This window comes from Mustela nigripes, chromosome 12 (assembly GCF_022355385.1).
Source record: "Mustela nigripes isolate SB6536 chromosome 12, MUSNIG.SB6536, whole genome shotgun sequence".
NCBI classification, from domain to species: Eukaryota; Metazoa; Chordata; class Mammalia; order Carnivora; family Mustelidae; genus Mustela; species Mustela nigripes.
The window spans coordinates 64,763,071-64,786,714 of NC_081568.1; the positions used below are offsets into that span (position 1 = coordinate 64,763,071).

Here is a 23,644-nt window from a genome sequence, read left to right on the forward strand (position 1 = left end):
AGACATTTTCATGTCAACCATTTGCCAGTTAAAAATTTTTTTTTTTAGTGTAACAGCTAACATGGCGCCACCATGTGGTAATAGCAGAAACCCAGTTTATACTTCACTTGGCCTACCAGCTTTGAAATTATGATATTCATAAAGTGATTTTTAAAATTTTTTTGTGGGATTTGGGGCACCTGGGTGGCTCAGTGGATTAAAAATTTTTTGTGGGATTCATAATTTGTTTATTAAGTAAGCTTTTATGTCAGACTTAATCTTTTTTCCTCCAATTTTTTTATTGTAGTGAAATATAGATAAAATAGGTAAATCATTTTTAAACATTAAGTTCAGGGATATTAAATGCATTCATAATGTTTGCATTCGTTACCATCATCCATCTCTAGGCCTCTTTTCATCTGGTAAAAACTGAAACTCTGTACCCATTAAGCATTAACTCTCCATTCTCCCCTCCTCTCATTGCTTGCCAACTACCATTCTACTTTTTTCTCTACGATTTTCACTACTCTAAGGACCCTGGGATCCCAGGACCCTGGGATCATGACCTGAGCCGAAGGCAGAGGCTTAACCCACTGAGCCACCCAGGTGCCCCATGAGAATCTCCTTTCTTTTAAAGCTCAATAATATTCCATTACTTGTACCACATTTAGCTATTGTGAATAATATCCTGAGTTCCAAGTCATGTAAAATGTTGCATGCAACTTCAAAGAAGAGAAGTCTAACTTTTATAGGTCCTGAGTTATCTTGTGTTGACTAGTCTGATATTCTGTAATACGTGTTACTTCTGCAGGTGAACCGTCCTATTGGCAGGGTACAGATTTTCACTGCAGACTTGTCCGAAATTCCCCGTTGCAACTGTAAAGCTACTGATGATAACCCCTGTGGGATAGACTCTGAGTGCATCAATCGCATGCTGCTCTATGAGTGCCACCCCACAGTGTGTCCTGCTGGAGGACGCTGCCAAAACCAGTGCTTCACTAAGCGCCAGTATCCAGAGGTTGAAATTTTCCGCACATTACAGAGAGGCTGGGGTCTCCGGACAAAAACAGATATTAAAAAGGTGAAGAAAATTTTTCATGATTTCCAGATTTTTTTTTTCTTCTTTACAATTGCTTAATATGGGTAATTATTCTTGGGTCCTGCTGTGTCTTTCTAGAGTTTAGATGCTTGAGGATAGTCTCCTTTACCTCTAAAGTCCTTAGTATTGATCACGTTCATGTCGTATGAGGATGAAAAAGTGAAATTCGTAGAGTTACCAGGATTTTATTTGCTCTTTTATGACAATCCTGGAACTTGTAGTTAAGAGGTCCGGGATAATGAGTATGTGATACAGAGGTGTTAATCACATAGTAAAATAAAGTCTGTTTTTACTAAGGGAAAATCAGTTTTCATTCATGGAAAACGAAGAAGAGGATTAGGCCTTCTCTAATAAAAGTGCAGTAACATCTTCAACTTCAAACTTAAAAAGCCCTGCAAGTTTCTAATAGAGAATATTATATAGTCTTTTTGTAGAGTAAGTCTTTTTTGACCTTTTAATAAATTAAACCTTACTCTAGTTAAGCTTTCTGAAGAATTTTACTGAAGTTCTTATGTAGAAAATGATGTGAATATTGGCTGTTCTGTAATTTGGTCAGTAGCTTTTACATATCTATTGTGTGCCAGGCATTGTGGTACAAATGCAGTGATAAATAAGAGGCATAGTCCATGCTTTCATAAAGTTTACATTCTAAGCTGGAGAGACATTGGTCAAGTAGTCACCCAGTGTGGAAGCTCAAAGGGTTCTAGAGGCATACAGTAAATGGTAAAGGGCCTGAAACTAGCTTTGACTCAGAGAATGTTTTGAGAATTTGAAGTATAAGAAGTTTTTGGCTCAAGATAGGTAAGTGTTAAAGCACTGCTGGCAAAGCAGACAGCCTGAGGGAAAGCCAGTATGACTATAGCTCAGTGAATCAGGAGGACAGTAGTGTAAAATGTGGAAGGGCAGCAGGCAGGGCATAGTCAAAGGAAAAGGAACATAGTTTATGAAAACTGATTTTCAGGTTTGGGGGCATTTAAAGGGATCGACTATGTATATCACCATTTTAATGGAGCCCTATTTCATAGAGTAGTTTACTTACTTCTGTGTTGGTTGATCTCTAATGTCCAATCCCAGTCTTTGTCCTGGTGACAGTAATAGGAGTGGGCAGGTATTTTTCATTGTCAAATAGTTGAAGCATCATATTTATGTTTCTTGAATAAACCTTTGTTAAATTGACTAGGTATATGTACGTGAACTGCTTTGGAGATTTGTTTTCTTTAATTTTTTAAAAGATAAGGTATATCTGGGAATACAAGTTGAGTTTTTTGCCATTAAGAACTGTTTCTTGTTCTAGGGTGAATTTGTGAATGAGTATGTGGGTGAGCTAATAGATGAAGAAGAGTGCAGAGCTCGAATTCGTTATGCCCAAGAACATGACATCACTAATTTCTATATGCTTACTCTGGACAAAGTAAGTGTTATTTCCATCGTTACAAGACTGCGAAATTGATATTGTCCCAGCCATAGTGTTTGTAAGCATGTAGTTCACTGCCAAAACAGCATCTTCATAGAGTTTGCTTTGTCAGGGTTCTGGAGTAGATAAATTTGCTCATTTCTGGCTATACATCCCTTGCCAGAGTCAACAGAGCTGCTATTGGCATTCTTTTTGAACTGTCCAATACAAGTTGGGTATTACGTCTTTTAGCATTTTTCCTATAAGATTAAAACCTGGAGCCAGCCAAGTAAGTAATCATTCTTCCACCCTTTTATTTTACAGATTGTGAAACTGATTTGTTAATATTTAGTGCATTGAGAAGGTCATAATAAATTGTAGAACTCAACTTCTGAACTCAAGTCATCTTTTCAATCACAGGAATTTGCTGATGACTTTCATTTCATTAGTGCCTAGGATTATATATGGGACTCATTCCTAATTCCAGTAGCCTAAAGTGTTTATTTTCTTTGTATCAGACATTCTTCCTTTTACCTGAATGTTAAAGTCTATTAGCAGTCCTCGGCCCCTTCTGTTGGCTGTTATAACAGAATTCTTTCCTGGTGTGGAACTTTGTGAACAGTTATTAAGTTGAACCCTTTAATTTAAGAGATTGTCACCTCTAGGTGTTCAGATCTTCATTTGGGATGGGGTTTGAGTGTCAGTGTTAAAAACACCTTAGCTGATTTCTAATGTGCAGCCAGGGTTCAGGACCACCTAATTGAGAGGATAGGGCAATCTGCTACTTCTAGGGCATTGGTTCCTCAAACTTCAGCATATATCAGAATTATCTAGTGGGCTTGTTATAACACAGATTGCTGGGCCCCACCTCAGAGTTTCTGCTTTAGTATATCTGAAGTGCAGCCCAAGAATTTGTATTTCCAAGAAGTAATAAATGGGGTGCTAGTGCTGGATTAGTGACTGCACTTTGAGAACCACTCCTGGGACTGTCAAACTTTACAAAAGTAGCTCTAGCTTGTTAGGACATACAGGAAACACCTAATGAGCATCATCTCTTGGAATTCTAGGACCGGATCATTGATGCTGGTCCCAAAGGAAACTATGCTCGGTTCATGAATCATTGCTGCCAGCCCAACTGTGAAACACAGAAATGGTCTGTGAATGGAGATACCCGTGTTGGTCTTTTTGCCCTGAGTGACATTAAAGCAGGTAAGAATCAGTTAAGGATTCTGGAGCTAAGAAAGGAATTTCAGGTTTTATCATTGAAAAATCCTGTATGTCCTGTAATCTGAAATAAGGAATATTTTTGGTGGTGATGATGGTATGGCAGAATATACCTAACATAAAGTTTATCATTTAACCATTTTTTAAAATTGTCCAGTTCTGTGGCAGTTGATCCATTCCCACTGTTGTGCAGCTGTCACCTCCATCGATCTCTATAACCTTTCATCTTCCCCAAATGAAACTCTACCCATTAAATACTAATTCCCCATTTTCTCTCCCCTCAGCCCCTGGAACCACTGTCAGACACCATTCCAAGCATATTATCCTGTTTAATCCTTTAAAAAAATGTTAGTGAAGTATTAGATACTGGTGTTACTTGGATTCTTGGGTCTGGCACCTCTAACCATCCTAGGGTTGTGTCCTATGTATTAGTTACTCAGATGTTATCCAGGCCCAAGACTTCGGTCCTTCTGTCTCTCCTGACTGCTTTCAACATATTTGTACTTGTAACTTTAGTCTTTGTCCATGGCGATGGATTCCTCTACCATTTCTAGCCATAAATTTTTCTTCTCTCTTCCCCCATATTCACTTATCTCAAGTAGCATCGTACGGGAATTCACAGACTTTGTTCCTGTCCTCACTGACTTCCAGTCTGCATGGTGGGGATGAGAGGAATTAGACAGAATGCTTAGTGCTATGCAGGGTTCTGTGGAGATACAGCCTTGACAGACTGAATCAGAACTTTTCAGCTTGCTGTCTTTACTCATCCATGTTCATGGACTCTTCAATACCTGTTATACTTTCTACCACAAGTGTCATACTCCTTGTTTATCTTTTTTTTTTTCCTTTGTTTATCTTTGCTCCAACACCCTTTCGTCCCCATGAGTGCAGACCTCAAGGATTGTTGTATTTTGGGCTCTTTTCTAAATTGGTATGAGTCTTTCCTTTATGTACAGCAATACCTTCTGATTTATGCCTTGTGCAGTTACATTTACATAGTGGATTGTGAGTAAGCAGCAGGTTATGTCTAGTATCCTGCCACCTTATATTTGGGTATATGGTTGAGTTGTATTATAAACACATTAAATTAATGAAAACTCAGTTATATACTCATAATTTTTTTTTAAGATTTTATTTATTTATTTGACAGAGATCGCAAGTAGGCAGAGAGGCAGGCAGAGAGGAGGAATCAGGCTCCCCGCCGAGCAGAGAGCGCGATGCAGGGTTCGATCCCAGGACCCTGAGATCATGATCCGAGCCGGAGGCAGAGGCTTTAACCCACTGAGCCACCCAGGCACTCTATACACATAAATCTTAATAAGAAAGGAGGAGTATGAGTAGAATTATCTGTCATTCAGTAATTCCACAGTAAATGTGAGAGGGGAGACAGAACCCTACTCTTACCTTGGTCAGTCTCAGTTCCTGCAAACTCCTTGCAGTGTGAACCTCTCATCAGGCCGTGAGTAAGTCTAGTTTTTGTACCATTTGGACCCCTAAATGTAAGGCAGCTGCTTTATAATTTGCTTAGCTGAATAAATAAATAGTAATCCAATATTAGATCTAAAACTATATATATGAGTTTATCTCATTGATGGAAGGAAGAAAGGTCAGTCTGCAAGGGGAGATCTAAGATTTGATCATTTTGACCAAATATTGTCACTTCACACGTAAATGGTGGGTGAACCATTACCCAACCCAGAGTTAATCTCTTTGTATACATACATAAAATTCTTGTATTTTTTAGGCCTTCCTTAATGTGCTTTGAATTTGAATGGTTGTTTGTTTTATTTCCTCTCTTAGTTTTGATAAGATGCACTTTTGAGAGAAAGGGGACAATTTGTACTTTAAATCTGTACATTTCTTTTTTAAAGTTTACAAATTACGGTTGTATGCATTATGTCATATTCTCTAAATAAGCTTGCAAGGTGGTGGTTTCTCTGTTTCACAAATGTATTCAGGGCTCAAATCACCCAGCTTGATAGTGTTTACAGGGATATAAAGCCAGGGCCCAAGTCTGTGGTGTAGAGTTTTGTAGTATTACTTTGTATTGAGATGTCATCTCCTTAAGTTCTGCTAGGTTTGGCACAGATCAACAGGTTTTCTTCATATACTTGCATTCCCAGTGCCTAGCACAGTGAGTTGTTGTTTGTTTCAGTAATGAATTAATATTTTGGATCTGAATTTATTAGAAAATAAAAAACAACTTAGGGTAATTAACATCTCCATAGTAAAGGTTATTTTAAATATTACTTGTTAACCATTATCGGTATTCCTCTTATTAAGTTGTATTTGCTTATTAATAACTTATTAATAATATTATAGGATTAGAATTATTTGTATTTCATTAGTATAGTGGGATTAGAGTTAATAAATCCCTTCTGTCCTCTGAAAAATCTGTTCTCTTGCAAGTCCATATCCTTTGTGCTTAATACAGAAGTAATGTAATTAAAATCATAGATATTAATACTTTCATGGTCTTTTATGCAGGCACTGAACTTACCTTCAACTACAACCTAGAATGTCTTGGGAATGGAAAGACTGTTTGCAAATGTGGAGCCCCAAACTGCAGTGGCTTTTTGGGTGTAAGGCCAAAGGTACCTTCCACATGTTTCCATCAGAAATAATGGTGTGGTCCTCCCTCCCTAACCAATGGCACAGCTGACTCTTTTAAGATGTCTCTTTGGAATAATGACATTGGATTGTTGTCAGTAGGGCTGCTGGCACTTAACTAAGCATTCTGATGATCAGTTTGGTTATTCAAGAGCAGATCTACAGGTGTTGTTGATTTTTTTTTTTTTTAAACAGTCTGACTTCTAATTGGTGATACTTTCTAGCTACAAAAGCTATAAAATAGGAAGCCATAAAGTAGGTTACTACCCATGTCTTTATTGGTCTCAGCTAATCTCACTCATATTTCTGAATAAGCTTCTTAGATTCTTGGTATCTGTGTCTCTGTCTTCCTGTCTTTGTCTTTTTAAAGATCTCAAAGAATCCAATATTGAATTTAAGATTCTGAATGTAGTATAACACTGTAGATAAACATAGGACCCTTAATCTTATCTTAATAAAGTATAAGAATTGTTTCTTACTCCCTGAATTTTTATGTGCATTTTAACTGACTTATAATTCTGTAAAGAATTACTTAACAAATCTGTATCCTACATTCCTTAAGTATTATAAAATCTTTTTCCTTGCTGTTGCATAGTCTTTAGTGACAACCATTGTCTTTAGTGACTTAAGTTTTTTATGTAATGAATGGACATGCATCCAGATTTTCTAAGTTACATTACACTGAAAAGTGAAGTTTAGTTTTGATGAAAAGTACATAGTGACTCAAGTTGGTTATTTCCCATTATGCTTTTTTGATTATAGAAGTAAGTGTTAAGCACTGAAAAATGTAAATCACAAAACCCAATAACTAAAGGGGGAGTAATTTTTTTTTTCTTTAAGATTTTATTTATTTGTTTGACAGAGAGTGAGCACAAGTAGGGGGAGTGGCAGGCAGGGGGAGAGGGAGAAGCAGAGCCCGACATCGGGCTCGATTCTAGGACCCTGGTTCGTGACCTGAGCCAAAGGCAGATAGATACTTAACCGAATGAGCCACTCAGGCACCCCAGGAGTAATTGTTTTGAGCGAAAAACACATAGAGATAGTGAACACCCACCAATTATTCTTTTATAAATAAGGAAAATTATGTTTATATTTGAGGATTTTTTTCTTTAGTCAGTTAAATGGTCTTGTTCCTTAAGGTGTCCAGTTTATTACCTATAAATCAAAATAATAACTTGAGTTTAACCCAGGTTTAATGGTATTACATTCACTAGGGATATCCGTTTTTGCATCCTTAACATTTATGTAATATTTCACACATGGATCAGTGAGAGAGAAATTTGAGGGCAGAAGTTAAGAAATGGGAGATCACTGAGGGATAGTAATAGATCAGATTGATCGTGGATGTTTCTAGTCCAGGATAAATAATGTGAAACCCATGGGGTTTGGTAACCAAGGGTGGGCTACAGGGATCATGGAGGAGACCTGCTGTCTTGGGGAGTAGTGGATATGAACCTAATTTGATATAGATGAAGGGCACATAGTTTATTGAGGTCAAGGGCCATGAATTATTTTTCTGTGCCTTCCTAGCATATGATTCTTACTAAGTGTTCAGTGACAGTTTGTTGAATAAAGAAATGTGTGTGCCCACGCAAACATACACACCTAGACAAACATAAAAGTAAAACTTAATGAAAGGATAACCTTCAACACCAGCCTTATGTGTTAATAAAAAGAAGGGTTTTTTTCCTCTTTTATTTCATTCAGGTGGCAGGAGTCGTTGATAGAAAAGTTAGAATTAATGCAACCATTTATTGGGTACCTATGATGTGCCAGGTGCCTTTCTTGCATTTTCTCTTGTCTTTACAACAGTCTATGAGGACTGTTTCTTCCCAGAGGACAGACTGAGGCTCAGAGAGGATAGTTAACCTGGTCAAGATCACACAACTAATATATCGACAGAATGCTTACTGCTCAATATCTGACCTCTAGAATCAACCCATTGCCACAGAAGAAAAGTCAAAGAAATTCAAGAAGAAGCAACAGGGGAAGCGCAGGACCCAGGGTGAAATCACGAAGGAGAGAGAGGATGAATGTTTCAGCTGTGGGGATGCTGGCCAGCTCGTCTCCTGTAAGAAGCCAGGCTGCCCGAAGGTTTACCACGCTGACTGTCTAAATCTAACCAAGCGACCAGCAGGTTGGTGTCAGATCCATGTAGAGTGGTCTTCGTTCTCTGCCAGAATTGTCAGAGCCCTTTGTCTTCCCACGCATAGTGTTGAAGGGGGTATGGTTCATGTTCTCATTCTGGAAATAAAGACTTTGGAATCCTAGGTTATAGAGAAGGGAACAGAAACTTACTCATTATATGTCAAGCACTTTATTTACATTTATGTTATGTTATTTTATCCTCCCAGCAACCCATAAAGATGAGACCTTTTCACCTTCCCATGATGCAGATGAGGAAACTGAGAGTCCAGTTTGGTGAGATGACTTGTCACAATAGAGCATGTAGATGGAGGAGGTGGACTGAAAGCCAGGTTTTCTGACTTCAAGGCCACGAAGTCATGTTTCCTTTCTACAGAAAGAAAGGTTGAGACAGCATGGAGTTTGGGGTTATTTCGGTCAGTGAGGCATGGACTAGACACCTTTTTAGCTCCCTTTACACACTCCCTTATGAAGGAGAGGCAGCTCGGTCTGCTGACACATGAGAGAGCTTCTTGGGCAGATCAAGTGTCAAGAGTTTGTGGCTGCAGAAGCTACTAACTTTTGAGTGGTGATTGACGTTAGAAGATTTTTTGGGGGACTTGGATAGGTGGTCTGGTTTGTTGATGGGGGCAAGAAAGCAGTAGGGAGCCGCTCTAGCTGAGGCCTGCTTTACCAGAGGCCTGCTCCCAGGAATTGCAGAGAGAGGACTTTGGGGTGGGAGTGAGAGGCTTTTCTTTCTGAACTAGCTTTCCTTCAATGTATGGTTGCCAGGGAAATGAAATAATAGAAACGGAGGTAATGTGAGGGTAAGGCCACAGCATGACTTGTCAGTGCCAGGAAGTGAAGATGGAGAATTGTTTCAGAATCAATAGCTCAGGGTTGTAGCTGGCACAGGCTGCAATAGAACTTGTCTTGACTGGGAGCCAGGAGTCACGGCTAGCATAGTTTATTTGGAAACTGTGAGCCAGGGCCAAAACACCATCCATGGCAGAGACTCTCAGGTGTCGAGAAATGGGGGCAAATAGATGGTAGGTCAGGGTCTTTTCCACTGGTTCTGTGTGGACGGTACAGGTAAAATTTGTGCTAGCGTGAAGACTTGAAACTGAGCAAAGGAAAATCCGCTCAGTTTTTCAAAACATTTGTACATTTGCTCCCTGTTCTTAATTACAACCAAATAAGCAGAAATTTAAATAGCTAAGACTATCCCTTTAGAGTTGAATATTAAAAGGCTATATTAGACAAATGGAGTTTCAAGACTGTTGAAGTAGTATCTTCACATTCTAAGGGGAGCATTGGGTTTTTCCCCCCGTGCTAGAAATAGTCATAGAAATAAGAAATTCCTCCTGCCTGTATATTTAGTTGATACTCAGTTGCTACTTGGTACTTGGCTTTTATTTTTATGTGTTGTGCAGGAGAATCAGATTCTGGGGTAGGGGAAGTATCAGGTGAGTGGCATGAGCTCTCTTAGAAGATGGCAGTTTGAAATCACTCTTTTGACTTAGGCTCAGGGCCATGGCTCATTTCATGCACCTTGCTTATTTTCCTAAGCGTTTGTTTCAAATCTGTGTTTTTAGGGAAATGGGAGTGTCCTTGGCATCAGTGTGACATCTGTGGGAAGGAAGCAGCCTCCTTCTGTGAGATGTGTCCCAGCTCCTTTTGTAAGCAGCATCGGGAAGGGATGCTCTTCATCTCCAAATTGGATGGGCGTTTGTCTTGTACTGAGCATGACCCGTGTGGGCCCAACCCTCTGGAACCTGGGGAGATCCGTGAGTACGTGCCTCCCCCAGTACCGCTGCCTCCAGACCCAGGCACTCACCTGGCAGAGCATTCATCAGGAGTGGCTGCTCAGGGGCCCAAGATGTTGGATAAGCTGCCTGCTGACACCAACCAGACACTGTCACTGTCCAAAAAAGCTCTGGCAGGGACTTGTCAGAGACCACCGCTTCCTGAAAGACCTTCTGACAGAACTGACTCCAGGGCCCAGCCTGTAGATAGGGTCAGGGACCTTGCTGGGTCAGGGACCAAACCCCAATCCTTGGTATCCAGCCAGAAGCCATTGGACAGGCCACCTGCAGTGGCAGGACCAAGACCCCAACTATCGGACAAACTCTCTTCAGTGACTGGAGTAAGCTCCTCAACCTCAGTCAGGTCCCAACCACTGGAAAGACCTCTGGGGACAGCTGACCCAAGGCTGGATAAATCCATAGGTGCTGCCAGCCCAAGGCCCCAGTCACTGGAGAAAACCCCAGTCCCTGCTGGCCTGAGACTTCCACAACCAGACAGACTGCTAGTCAGCAGCAGTCCCAAACCTCAGACTTCAGACAGGCCCTCTGACAAATCCCATGCTGCTTTGTCCCAGAGACTCCCGCCTCCTGACAAAGTACTATCAGCTGTGGTCCAGACTCTGGTAGCTAAAGAAAAAGCGCTGAGGCCCGTGGACCAGAATACTCAGTCAAAAAATAGAGCTGCTTTGGTCATGGATCTCATAGACCTGACTCCTCACCAGAAAGAACGGGCTACTTCACCTCATGAGGTCACACCACAGGTTGATGAGAAGATGCCATTGTCGGAGTCAAGCTCATGGACTGCCAGCAAAGGTCTGGGGCAGATGCCGCGAGCTGTAGAGAGAGGCAGTGTGTCAGATCCTGTCCTTCAGCCACTGGGGAAAGCAGCAGTCCCTTCGGAGCACTCCTGGCAACCAGTTAAATCACTCACCCAGGCCAGACTTCTCTCTCAGCCCCCTGCCAAGGCTTTTTTATATGAGCCAACAACTCAGGCCTCAGGAAGAGCACCGGCAGGGGTGGAGCAGACACCAGGGCCTCCCAGCCAAGCACCAGGCCTGGTGAAGCAGGTGAAGCAGATGGCCGGAGGCCAGCAACTACCTGGACTTGCTGCCAAGAGTGGGCAGTCCTTCAGGCCTCTTGGGAAGGCCCCATCCTCCTTCTGTACTGAAGAGAAGAAGTTGGCAACTGCAGAGCAGAGTCCCTGGGCCCTGGGAAAGGCCTCACCAGGGCCAGGACTCTGGCCCATGGTGGCTGGACAGACAATATCGCCATCTTGCTGGTCCTCTGGGAGCACACAGACATTGGCACAGACTTGCTGGTCTCTTGGAAGAGGGCAAGACCTTAAACCAGAGCAAAATACACTTCCAGCTCTTAACCAGGCTCCTTCCAGTCACAAGTGTGCAGAGTCAGAACAGAAGTAATATGAGTAAATGTCACATGACCAGACCAGCTGCCCCCAGGGTTCTTGGGGAACGGAAATCCTCTTTCTTTTCCCCTCTTAAAAAACAGACCCCAACAATTTTCCACTGTTACTCTTTCCTTATATCCCAACACTCAGAACTCTTGTGACATTAGCCAGTGGGGGCATGTGGTTGTGTAAACCATGTATGGAAATCCAAGTGGGCCCCAGCCAAGGAGACAGACAGACTTGGGTCTTTTTCCTCCAACCTTTACACATGGTAACTTGAAATAAAAAGTCCACTCTGGAGTCAAGCATGGGATTCAATTCCACTGGTCAGGTTGGAAGATAGAGGGGCTCTTGGAGTTATTTCTCTTGCCCTGCAGAGCCCCACCGAGGGCACCTAATGAACACTTGGGAAGAACTGATAATTGTTCATATCAGTGGTGATTTCTTGAGCATTCACGTGTGCTAGGCCAGGTGCTAGTCACTGACAGGAGATAACAGAGATAAGACCTGATCCCTGTGAGCCCAACACGCCTGCCTATGTTCTCAGGCTGTTCTGACAAACCTTTGGTCAGGAAATAACAGGAAGTTTTGAGGGGGCCCTGGGGCATCAGACTCATTTTGTAATGTCCTTTATGGCCCCAGAAGTGGTTGTGTTGAGTAAGTGTCCCCTGGTTGGGTGTGCATGTGTGTGTGTGTGTGATGCACGCACGCTCATGTGGAGGCCTCTGTAGGTGGGGGTGGGGAGCAGGGGTTTGCATCAAGGCCAAGTGGAGCTGTTGGCTGGGCAGCCGCTATTGCTTTTGTCTGGGCTGTGCAGAGTCTGAAAAATCTGTCCTTGGCAGAGCAGCTGGTTGTTGAGGCTGGGCTCTACAAGGACATAGCTTTCCTGAAGTATAAGAAGGCAATTGGCAAGCTTACCTTTCTTTTCTACCAATTTTCCTCCTTTTACATCAGCCCACCCCACGCCCGTCCCCCCAAACAGGTGCTTTCAGATTTCAGAGTCGGGCAGTGGATATAGGGAATCTGGCAAACTCTGGGCTAGATCTACCGCCAGCTCAGGGAGAGTGCCAGATCTTGATGGAAAATTACTTCTCTTCTGATACTTTGCCCTCCTATCTGAATGGAGGGTGTCCTCTCCTTCACTGGTGGATTCTACCACCCCATCTCTGAGCATTGCTGTGTTCTGTACTGAGAGCACGTGCCTGCTGACTTTGTTCGGAAGCAGGCCAGAACCCTTCCCTGTAACTGGCAAGATGTGGTGTTTAGAGCAATGTCCAGTCTAAGAGATGATTCCTCATAACTGCTGATTATCTGTTACTGCTGCCCTGAGCTGGGGCACAAGGGCTGGGAAATCTGTTGGTGCTACCCTGCCCTACCATTCACCCAGCTCACCAACTGCCAACAGGAAGTGCTGTTTGGCCAGTTCCTTCCCATTCACTCACCTCTCCTTTGTCCCTAGACCAAACGTGTTTACCTCTCTGCTTTGCCAACTTAGCCAGCAGCTTTAGCCAACAGGCCATCTCCTGGCCCAGATGTCTCCTGGCCATTCTGTTTCAGTTATGGCTTTTACACCCTCACAAGATTGTGTATTTTGTCCCAGTTTCCTCCTCCTAAGTTCCTTTTGAGGTTACATCACTTTTAAGGAGGGAACAATAGTTATAGAAGCATTTGCGCTTTATATTAAGATTAAAAGAAGAATTTGCTTTTATTTCCCAAAGTCTGTCTCGGGTTGAGACACTTGAACTCAGGCAGAGGTACGAGGCTGGGCAGGGCTGTCCCAAGTCTAGGGACCTTTCTCTGTATCCCATTTAGACCTCGAAATCTCTGTAAATTCCACCTGCCTAGTTCTCCCCTTTTCATCCTCTCTCTCTTCCATCATGAGAGAGGAAAAGCTCTTTGTTCAAAAGGAAGAGAAAACAAAGCATCTTATTTTCTTTTTTAAAAAATTTTAAACCATGGAAAAGATATTTTTAAAGAAATCACCCAGAACATTAAAGTTCATTATATTAAGTATTTATCATGTGTGAGAATAATAAGTATATAACTGCAGCTAGTAGGTCCCTTTCCCTAATCTTTTAGGCTGTATGAGTAGAGTTTGCTTGGTGCCAGTCCTGTGCCCTTTTCTCTCCTGTCATCTGTAGTTGTGATCAGAAAAAGATATTCGCACTGCACTGTCAGAATCTTCTTTCACTATGTTGTGTGTTAAATTACCGTAGCTCTTTGTTTCATGAAATAAACTGTGAATTTGGGGGGGAGGGGTGTGTGTGCAGGCTATGTTGAAAATTTAAATGGAGAAGTTTCATCCTGAAATAGCTTCTCTGAAGTAGGCTTTGGTAGGTAATTGACTTGACAGCCACTCTAGATACGTCTCACAGGACAAGGAGTGAGGGAAAGGTGGGCCATGATTGGCCACTTTGTGGTTTTGTTTTGGTTCTTTCCATTCTCCACCATTTACTTCCTTCCAGACCTGCCTGGGAAAACAACTTTTGAGCTGTGCCTGGTTTGGGGGAGGGGGTGGGAGGGCTGGGGGGTGGAAGTTCTTTATCTAAATGGATGGACATCCAGGCTTTTGTAAGGGTTATTCACTCTCAGGTAGAATTAAACTAGGCCCACTGATAGTAGCATCTGATATCAGATTGTTAACATCAAGAAAGCAGTCACCATACAATTAGAAGCAGAGTTAAAGGACTGTTGGGAAACTGAAACTCTGACATAAGGGACAATGGGGAGAGAGTGACCCTGCCATCCTTGGGGACTCTCCCGGAGCCTTGTACTGAGACCTTTTCTCCAGAGGGTGTGAATTGGCAGTTAAAAGGAAAGCTTTTCTCTTAGAAACTCCTGATCTTGGTGCAGGATGGTATTTTAGTATTTGGCCAAATGCCTGGAAATTAAGATCTCAAGAGAGAAGTGCCTCTAAGCCTGTCCCCAGGAAACATTTCCAAAGGGGAAGTCACAGCTTCCATAGGTAGCTAAAGAACCAGTATCTCTCCTTGCCCTGTTAAGTCAGAAGAACTTTATGGAAACTGCTGAGATTTGGATTCAAAGCCTCATTTGCTTCTCCTGCTGGAACAAACCCATTCTAATAGCAAAATAGCTATCATTGCTATAGAAGGATCCCAGATTTTTAAATGTCTGCTTCCCCCTGAAGTTACTGAGTTTGAGGTGACTTAAGTCACTGTGTTGGTCCTCTAATGAACCCAATCTGCATCTTTAGCATTGATGGAAATAATTATTTTATCTTCACATTCTCTACCCCACACTACAGTCGGAGCACAAAGTGCATCAGTGATCCTTTCCCAGGCTCAGTAGCATCTCCTCACTGGAGCTGGACTCCCAGGTCACATCATGAGAACAGAATGGCAGGAAGGAAGTCTGGTCCTGGCACCTTCCCCTGTGGAAAGGAATCAGGAGAGCACTAAACGTGGATTGATTTTGCCCTCAGCTCCTATAAAGTGGGTTTTCTCCTAAGGCATTTTTGGAGGATCTTGTCATCCTCTTGCGATTTGTCAACCAGGAGGTCGAGTGGTCCAGTCTCCTCACCTGAGATCATGGCAAGAAAGGAGCTGCCACAAGCCCCTTTTCCTGCTAAGTAATGCTTGGACTGTTTCATGTGCTAGACATTCCAGATCACTTAGAGCTAGGTAGCTGCTGCATGAGACTTCATTGGCTATAGCCAGTTAGCTCTCAGCTGAGCTTCCTAGGGCCAGTGCAGCAGGGCCAGAGGTTGCTGTAGTACAAACTGAAATAAGAATAGATAATTGCTTTGAACACAAAAAAATGTAATGATGGTGCTAATTTTCTGGTATAAATAAGCACTGCCAAGGGTTAAGGGACTGGTGAGTTAAGAAACCCAGGTTCCTGTTTGGGAAGAAGAAATTCTGTGTAGAATTCATTTCTTTGAGGCTCAATTAGAGAAGGCAGAGCCTCAGTGAAGCCTGCACCCGACCCTTGAGTGGGTCAGTGTAATCCTAGGTGGAAGAGATGCTGTATCCAGATGAGGGTGGCCATTGAGTTTCTCAGGGCTGGTGTCACCTTGTCACCTGGTGTAGCCTCGGTCCACAATGCCTAGAACAGGTTGGTAGAGCTCCGCCTATGGGGTTCTCTTTGTGTTACCTTGTGCCCCTCTCTACCTCTTCTACTCTCATGGGAGCACCTCAGTTGGTTATGAAGATTAAGGGTAATATTTCTTAAGGAAGTGGAAAGAGTTTATTTTAATTAGAAATCCACAGCCTGAGAAATGTTTCCTACCAGTGTAAACAAAATCATGTTAAACTCTCATGTGGTCCCTTCTCTAGAGCTGCTTTCCCGTGATTTTCAAACCATCAGGCTATTGAGGGGCTTCAGGTCTAACACCCTGGAAGTCAAGTAAAGCTTTGTGGACAAGAGATGTGCCCAGGGAGTAGGAGCAGAGATGAATGGTTGTGGTGCTTTAGACTTCCAGGGTAGGGGCAGAGAACAGGCGGTCTCCAGGTCCGAGGTGGGTGCTGCCTGTGTGTGCGTGTAGAGGAGTGTGTTGAAGATGGGTGAGTGCAGCACACAGGAGCTCATGGAAGAGCAGCTTTCTAAGTCTTGGCAAAGAAACAAGCTGACAATAGAGATCTATATATTTTTAAGAAAGGGGGGCGGGGGGGTGTCAGCTGAGGTCCATCACTGGTCTTTTGCCCCTTCCTCCCCCCATAGATTGTCAGCTGTAAGTGAAACTCTTAGTGAAAAAGAGGGGAGCCCTGTAGGAGTCCCCATAAACATGTACTGTAATTCTTTGTATATAGAAAAAAAAATTACTGTAAAGTAAAGTTTAACTTTACTCTTAATGGCCCTTGCCCTGTGTTTTGTTTGTTGTCCGTGGGGAGATGTAGCTTAACAGGAGGGAGGCTGGGCTTGGGGTGAGAGCAGAAACCAGCCTCTGAGATAGTTCCCAGGTTGGTGATATGGTGGAGGTGAGCCCCTCCTCTGAGCATCTCCAAGAGTGGTGTGGGTTTCCTCCCAGCACCACCAGCTGCCAGAATGTCTTTCACTTCTTTTGGGAGTGGCTGGTGTCAGTTTCAGCTCCTATACAGGAAGCTTCCATTACCCATAAAGGAAGGGTATTTTGAGGAATTGGTTTTTAAAAAGGAAGTGGAACCAAAGTTGTTTCTGAGCATGGAGTCTGACCATTCTGGCCATGTCCTTAGTTCTTAAGAGATAGGTGCTAGGCACTGCAGAAGACCTGGCCCAGGCCTAAGGCAGGAAAGCAGAGGCAAAGCCACCAGGCTTTCAATACTGGAAAAGGGCTGCCGTATGGTTTTTAGCTGAACAGGAAGCACCAGCTCTATCCACCCTAACACCTGTTAGTTCTAAGACCCAAAGATATACTTTGGGGGGGTCTTGGGAGTCCATATGTCTCTCCTTCTGACCTAGTCCTGAACTTCCTGCCCTTCAGCAGAAAGTCCTCTGGGGAATAGTGTGGAAAGGCAAACATTTAGTCCTAAAGTTAACTTTTTTGTTCAGGGTCTTTGCAGCCCTGAACTAGGTAGTGGTCACCAGATTTTACAGATGAGAAACTCAGGCCAAGTTCAGGTACCTTTTCTGTTGATAACTGAACTGGATTCCAGTCTGGATCTATAAGACCTTTCTGTCTTGCAGAACTTAAAATTTTCTTCCATTAAGCCACCTTGTAGTATGTTGCTAGGAAGCTTAGAATCTGAGCCACAGACATGACTCATGGACCTAGATGTGACAGAAGCAGTGGTAGAACCAGCCAGTCTGAGGTAGGAGTGCTTGACCCTTTGATCTCTGGGCACCACTTAAGTGCCTGCCTTGCGTGAGCTTCACATTGCCCCAACCCCAGCCCCTTACTTAACTTTGTCCCCTCCTAAAGAACAGGAAAAGGCCCTTTTGTTTCTATATTATCTCAGATGCAATCCGGGAGTGAAGTTAACTTGGCATCCAAAAGAGTAAGAGCTGAGGGCAGCCTTAATATAAGAAGTGAGATCAGCCAGGTAGCCCCAGAACTAGGTGTCTTGGCACCTAATCCACACAGCAGGGAGAGGGGCTGAGTGTGATTCACAGTGCATTGATTTTATTTACAAATCAAAAGCCACTTAAATAATCTGTAGACACAAGTGTTGTCCAGGACAGGGAGCCTGGGGTCCAAATAAGCCTTTACCCTCCTCATGCCCATCAGTCAGCCCAATGCTGCCTCCATTTCATGGGCCAGCACAGGCAGGTGCCACCTCTGCTGCCATGGGGACCAGGGGTAGCTCAGACGTACGACCACTCAAGCCCAGACAGGAGCTAGGTCTAGCCCTTCTCGGGGAACTCCTTTAATTCCCCTAGGCCAGGTGAATGGTGGTGACTCAGTGATGACAACAGCTGTAGAAGTAGGGGTTTGCCTTCTGGCCCAGGTCCACGCCCTTGTCCTCTGTGAAAAAGAGGTGGCAGCTCAGCACCCTTTTCTTTGGGGATCAGGTAACTTGTGAAGGGGGCCAGATGCTGTGGGCCTAGAAGAAGACTCCAGAGAGGCTGAGGATGCACACACACCTGTCATCACCTGGAAGGCAGCCACACTGACGTAATCCTCTGCCACTTTCTGGAAGAGCTCGTCTGGCAGGAAAAAGGACAAGTCAGTGAGGGCTGAAAGCCAGTAACCCTGGAATCACCCAATAACCCAGCCCTCTAGGCTCTTCTCTGGTGCCCCTGCCTGTTCCTGCTGTGTAGACCCGGACAGCACTCACCCACACTCTGGCCTGTCTTGCTGGATGTTTCAAAGAGCTGAGCTTTGATATCTGTAAAGAGAAGTGACTAAAGCTTCCTACCTGAGAATCAGGTGGATACAAAGGGAAAGCCTAGCAGTTCAGGGAATCTAATAGACCCCACACCTTCAGGGAAGGCAGAAGACCTTCCCCAGGGGTCTTGGCATGGCAGCTAAGGCAGTCCCTATTTTCTGTGCTCCACCCAAGCAGCCACTTCACTCCCCCACCCCCAGGGAGCTGAGCCTCAGCTACTCTCTGCATAGTCCTGGACATCGTGGAAGTCCACACGACGACGACGCCTGTCCTCCTCCAGTAGGTCACTCTTGGTGCCACACAGGTAGATCTGACAGCCCTGGAGCAGAAAACAAGGTCAAAGTCACTCCCATGGACCACCAGCTCCTAGGCCTTTGGTGAGGTCTGGCACTTACCTCCTCTAGGTTGCGCAGTTCCTTCACCCAGAACTTTGCCCGCTCAAAACTGCTGCTATCCGTCAGGTCTTGATACGGGCATGCAGAAAACACAACCAAGGATCAGGGGCTGTTAGGCCATCCTGACACCCACCCCCTCTTGTTTGAGGAACAGGCCAGAACCCTTACCATAGCAGACGATGGCAGCCTTGGCGCCCCGATAGTAGATTCGACTCATGGCCTCGTAACGCTCAGAGCCTGCTGTGTCCTGAAGAGCAGGGGGGCGGCTCAGCCTGGCCTGAGTTACCTAGCTACTCCCCAAGACTGCAAAATAACATGACGTCCTCCAGACCCCTATTTTTAAACTGGGGTCTAGAATAGAAAAATGGCCTCTACAAGACAAGTCAGCTGATAATAGGCAGGAGAAAGTAAGCCTCCTCATGAATGGGTTTTCTCGGGACTGCGTGCCCAGGGGACTTACCCAAATACCTAGAGTCACCGTCCGGTCTCCAACGGACATCACCTTGGCCACGAAGGCGGCCCCGATGGTCTGCAATCGGGGAAGTGATCAGGGCCGCGGGTGCGGAGCAGCTCCCTCCCCACTCGTTCCGGGCCCCGCGCGGCGCACTTACGTTCTGATAGGGCCCCACCAGGAAGCGGTCGTGTACGTATCTTTCCACCAGGCTTGTCTTGCCCACGTACTCCTTGCCCAGCATCACCACCTTGACGTCCACGCGCTGCCCGCTCATCCCGGGGCCACCTCACCGGCGTCAGGGTCCTGAGCGGGGGCGGAGGCAAGCCCGGATCTCCGCTCGGGCAGGCAGCGCCCAAGCCTCGGTCCCCGACCCCAGGCGCCGACCTACGACTGGAGATACCGCGTCGGCTCGAGCTCCGACAGCGTCCGCGTCTGCCCCGCTGCTCGGCCCCAGGCGCTGAACCTCCTTCGAAGAGCCCAGGACTCGGGGCGGCCTGGGAGCCCGCGCGGCAGCGCCCTCAACGGCGCCGCATACCGCCACCCAGCTCCCTCGCCGGGCTTAGAGGTCGCTCCCGCACGGAATCCCCACGGAACCTGGGGGGCTCCTTCAACCTGGATCCGACCCGCAACGCCGCGACTCCCGCGGGGGAGGGGGGAGGTGGTAAAGGATAAGGGGGCGGGACCGTGGGGTCACGTGGGCGGGCGGCGGAAGTGGTGAGTACAGCGCCGCTGCGCCGGAAGTTGCGCGCTGCTCGACAACTCCTCATGGCGGCGGCGGCTCCTTGGGCGCGGCCCGGTGGTGACTGAGCTGCGAGCCTGGCGGGCGTGCGCCGAGCCCCGGTCCGGTCTCCGCGTGCCCCACCCCGGGCTTCGCACCCCTGATGCTGCGCGGTTGCTGAGCCCGCCCCGGCCGGGACGATGGTGAAGTATTTCCTGGGCCAGAGCGTGCTCCGGAGTTCCTGGGACCAAGTGTTCGCTGCCTTCTGGCAGCGGTACCCGAATCCCTATAGGTACGTGGCCCTGGAAAGAGCAATCCTTCCTACTTGCTGTTTGGAGATCGAAGTATGGGTCCGGGAGAGACTCGACATCGAGTCCGAGGTAGGGCACCGTCGGAACCGGGGCCATCTTTAGGGTAAGAAGACTCTATCCGAGAAGCGGCCAGGCCAGGCCTGCAAGGTAGTGGAAGGAGGCTGGGCCCGGGCAGTGGTTTGAGGCTATAGTCCAAGGTTCTCTCATTTCGGGGTGGTGAGACAGGAAGAGGCGGCGGCACAGCAGCTGGAAATCCCGGCGCTGGCCTACTCCTCTGCTTGTGGCGTTCTCCACTGGTGTAATAGATCTTGAAGTCCAGTCCCCGCTGGAATCTGGTCCGCAAGAGGACGGGAGTTGGAATTTGCCCTCGGATAGTCGCAGGGAACTCTAGTTGAGGTCTGAGCCACGCTACTTATGGTTGCAAGTTTGGGGAAGGCATGGCCATTCTGGGCCGGGAAGCTTCAGAGGGGAACCCCAGCGGGCAGTCTTTTAGCGGCATGCACCCGACGGTCACCTTCATTCTGATACTTGGCAGCAAACATGTCTTGACGGAAGACATAGTGCACCGGGAGGTGACCCCTGACCAGAAACTCCTGTCCCGGCGTCTCCTGACCAAGACCAACAGGATGCCCCGCTGGGCCGAGCGACTGTTTCCTGCCAATGTCGCTCACTCGGTGTACATCCTGGAGGATTCTATTGTGGACCCGCAGAACCAAACCATGACCACCTTCACCTGGAACATCAACCACGCCCGGCTGATGGTGAGACTACCCTCCCCTTTAGTTCCCCAAAAGTAGCTCCAAGTACATATGGCTAGGAAGCCATGGAGCCTCTATTATCTGAGGCAGATTTGGGTTACTGGGGAGTAAACTAGAGTGTAAACTCAGATGATTTTTTTTCAGCCAAATTAGTCTTTTCATTCATGCTATGGGGGAGGGGTACTTGTTACAGAGTTGTCCCAAGTACTAAATACAGAGCACCTTCACTGTACCTGGCACACATATAGTTTGGGCCCACAAAAGTGATGCTGAGGGAAGGAGGCAGTGATTTTCAAAGAGGAATCCATCAAGCCATAGCAATTTCTTTGTGCCTCTGAGGGGAGAGGATCTGAGCCCCTTGCCCATGATGATTAGAGGAGTTCCACTTTATCTGTCTTACCGTAATGGGTTTTTGCCTGAGATTTTGAGGGGAAAGGTTCGTATACCTCTTGATTTCTTGCCTATAAAAAAGCTGGAAGGGGCACCTGGGTGGCTTAGTGGGTTAAAGCCTCTGCCTTCGGCTCAGGTCATGATCCCAGGGTCCTGGGATTGAGCCCTGCATCGGGCTCTCTGCTCAGCAGAGAGCATGCTTCTTAACCCTCTCTCTCTGCCTGCCTCTCTGCCTACTTGTGATCTCTGTCTGTCAAATAAATAAATTTTCTTAAAAAAAAAAAAAAAAAAAAAGCTGGAAAACCCATGGTTAAAGGAACGTCCTACAGTATCATCTCATGTGTGACTATTGTAAAAGTTTTCAGAGAGCTCTCGTTCTTTTTCTCAGCTAGCTGCTTCACAGTGGCTCTGGGAGCTAGGTATTACTCTCCATTGTGCAAAGAGGGAAGTGAGGTTCCAAGAGAGGAAGTGCCCTGCAAGGTCACAGAGTGAGCAGGCACCCTGAGGTTCTGCGCACCCCCCCCCCCCCGAGTTTTCTGAAGGCTTCACAGCTGACTATACCCTGAGGGCATGATCTGTTTTTGTAAATTACAAATATAAGTGATGCAGCTGTGAGACATGTATTCTAAGTGTTTCTCCTGGAAGTCCTGGTTCCAGGATACTGATAGCTGATAGCGGTGATGTTTGCCTGATTTCCATTTTTATTTCGCCTGCCATGGAGCTCAGGAGCTGCAGTGGGTGGCAGGCAGGCTGAAAGCACTGCACCTAAAGCTACCAAACCAAGTCCAGGGCCAGGCTGGAGCTGGCACACAAACTCCTGAGCTCGAGTCTATGTGCCTTTTAGCTGAAAGGGTCAGAGGAGAGGTTTTAGAGAGCAAAGTGGCCCTTTTTATGTTCTTGTTCTCTTCTTGAAATGGAGATTGGGAACACAGTAGGGGAAAGAAGTGGATTTTTCACTTTATTGCCTTACCCTGTGAAAAAGAGGCAGGTGACCAAATTTATGTGCAAGTTGATGAAGTGAAAGACTCCCGCCCAATTGTGGTTGGTCTGACTCCCTGCACAGGTGGTGGAGGAACGATGTGTTTACTGTGTGAACTCTGATAACAGCGGCTGGACCGAAATCCGCCGGGAAGCCTGGGTCTCCTCTAGCTTATTTGGGGTCTCCAGAGCTGTCCAGGTGAGCAGCATTGGGGGGGTGCTGGGGCTTTGGGGGCCCAGGCATTTGGCATGAAGGCTGGGCTAGGGGTCAGTGGGAAGCTCAGAATCCTAACCCTCTTTTCTTCTTTTGCCAGGAGTTTGGTCTTGCCCGGTTCAAAAGCAATGTGACCAAGACTATGAAGGGCTTTGAGTACATCTTGGCCAAGCTGCAGGGTGAGGGGCTCTGGGTACAAAAAGAGCCTGGGGTGCAGTCCTAGCGGCCCTGACGGGTGTTGGAATCTACAGCTGTTACCACCCCACTCTAAGCCTGGGACTCCTCATCTGTACCCTGGGGCAAATACCACCCTTCAGAAGGGGCCTGGCCCAAGGTGGGGGAATACTGGGGAGGAGGGATGTGGAGGTGGGTCTTCTTGGAGTCTTCTGAATCCAGCCCCTGCCCTTTGCTGCAGGTGAGGCCCCTTCCAAAACCCTTGTTGAGACAGCCAAGGAAGCCAAGGAGAAGGCGAAGGAGACAGCACTGGCAGCTACAGAGAAGGCCAAGGACCTTGCCAGCAAGGCAGCCACCAAGCAGCAGCAGCAGCAGCAGCACTTCGTGTAGCTAGCCCAGGCCCTGGCGCGGTAGGACACCTGACCACCCGGCTCAAGTCCCTCTGCCTGTCCCCCTTGTACTTTATTATTAAAAGTCAACTTCCAGCCCTTTCTGCTGTCTGGGTGGGTTGGGGCTGGGTGTCCTGTTTGGCATTGACAGTGCAGCAGGCACGTTGCCCATGTCTGAGCCAGGCCTGTGGATGTCCACATCCAGCACAGGGAGGGGCCAGGGCCTGCCCGGTCCCAGGCAGCCTGCAGGTACAGGGCTAGGAAGCGCCAGACTGTAAGCTCCATGAGGGCAGGGACCTTTGTCATGTTCTCTGATGTGTCCCAAGTATCTGGAACAGTATCTAGCACATTACAGGCACTCAATAAATAGTTCTTGAATTCAATGAGCCCTAGCTCTGAAGTCAGAAAACTTAGTTGGAACCTTGACTCCATACTTTCCTGGCTTTGGGCCTTGGGC

General features: G+C 46.1%; 3 protein-coding genes across 7 annotated transcripts in view; 2 read left to right on the plus strand and 1 right to left on the minus strand.

Moving 5' to 3' along the window:
* The window catches only part of NSD1 (nuclear receptor binding SET domain protein 1), a 151,452-nt gene extending 134,999 nt beyond the window's left edge, over positions 1 to 16,453 (plus strand). For 4 of the 5 annotated variants that reach the window (XM_059417446.1, XM_059417445.1, XM_059417447.1 and 1 more), the window contains 6 exons: positions 791 to 1,060; positions 2,373 to 2,489; positions 3,539 to 3,680; positions 6,183 to 6,289; positions 8,238 to 8,442; positions 10,025 to 16,453. In XM_059417446.1, the coding sequence (XP_059273429.1) occupies positions 791 to 1,060; positions 2,373 to 2,489; positions 3,539 to 3,680; positions 6,183 to 6,289; positions 8,238 to 8,442; positions 10,025 to 11,655 (2,472 nt within the window). In that variant the 3' untranslated portion in view covers positions 11,656 to 16,453. Of the gene's footprint in view, positions 1 to 790; positions 1,061 to 2,372; positions 2,490 to 3,538; positions 3,681 to 6,182; positions 6,290 to 8,237; positions 8,443 to 8,659; positions 8,727 to 10,024 lie in introns of all 5 variants that reach the window. The other variant, XM_059417449.1, reaches the window with a different exon arrangement.
* A 1,225-nt stretch (positions 16,454 to 17,678) lies between these two features.
* RAB24 (RAB24, member RAS oncogene family) lies at positions 17,679 to 19,904 on the minus strand. Its single transcript, XM_059417454.1, has 8 exons — positions 19,413 to 19,904; positions 19,262 to 19,330; positions 18,970 to 19,048; positions 18,802 to 18,869; positions 18,626 to 18,725; positions 18,356 to 18,406; positions 18,162 to 18,224; positions 17,679 to 18,042 (listed from the first exon to the last, which is right to left on the minus strand). Exons 1-8 carry the CDS (start codon positions 19,527 to 19,529, stop codon positions 17,978 to 17,980), a joined length of 612 nt encoding a protein of 203 aa, XP_059273437.1. The 5' UTR covers positions 19,530 to 19,904; the 3' UTR covers positions 17,679 to 17,977.
* A 103-nt stretch (positions 19,905 to 20,007) lies between these two features.
* On the plus strand, positions 20,008 to 23,570 carry PRELID1 (PRELI domain containing 1). Its single transcript, XM_059417452.1, has 5 exons — positions 20,008 to 20,265; positions 20,820 to 21,045; positions 22,496 to 22,609; positions 22,725 to 22,803; positions 23,040 to 23,570. Exons 1-5 carry the CDS (start codon positions 20,174 to 20,176, stop codon positions 23,186 to 23,188), a joined length of 660 nt encoding a protein of 219 aa, XP_059273435.1. The 5' UTR covers positions 20,008 to 20,173; the 3' UTR covers positions 23,189 to 23,570.
* The last annotated feature ends 74 nt before the right edge of the window (positions 23,571 to 23,644 follow it).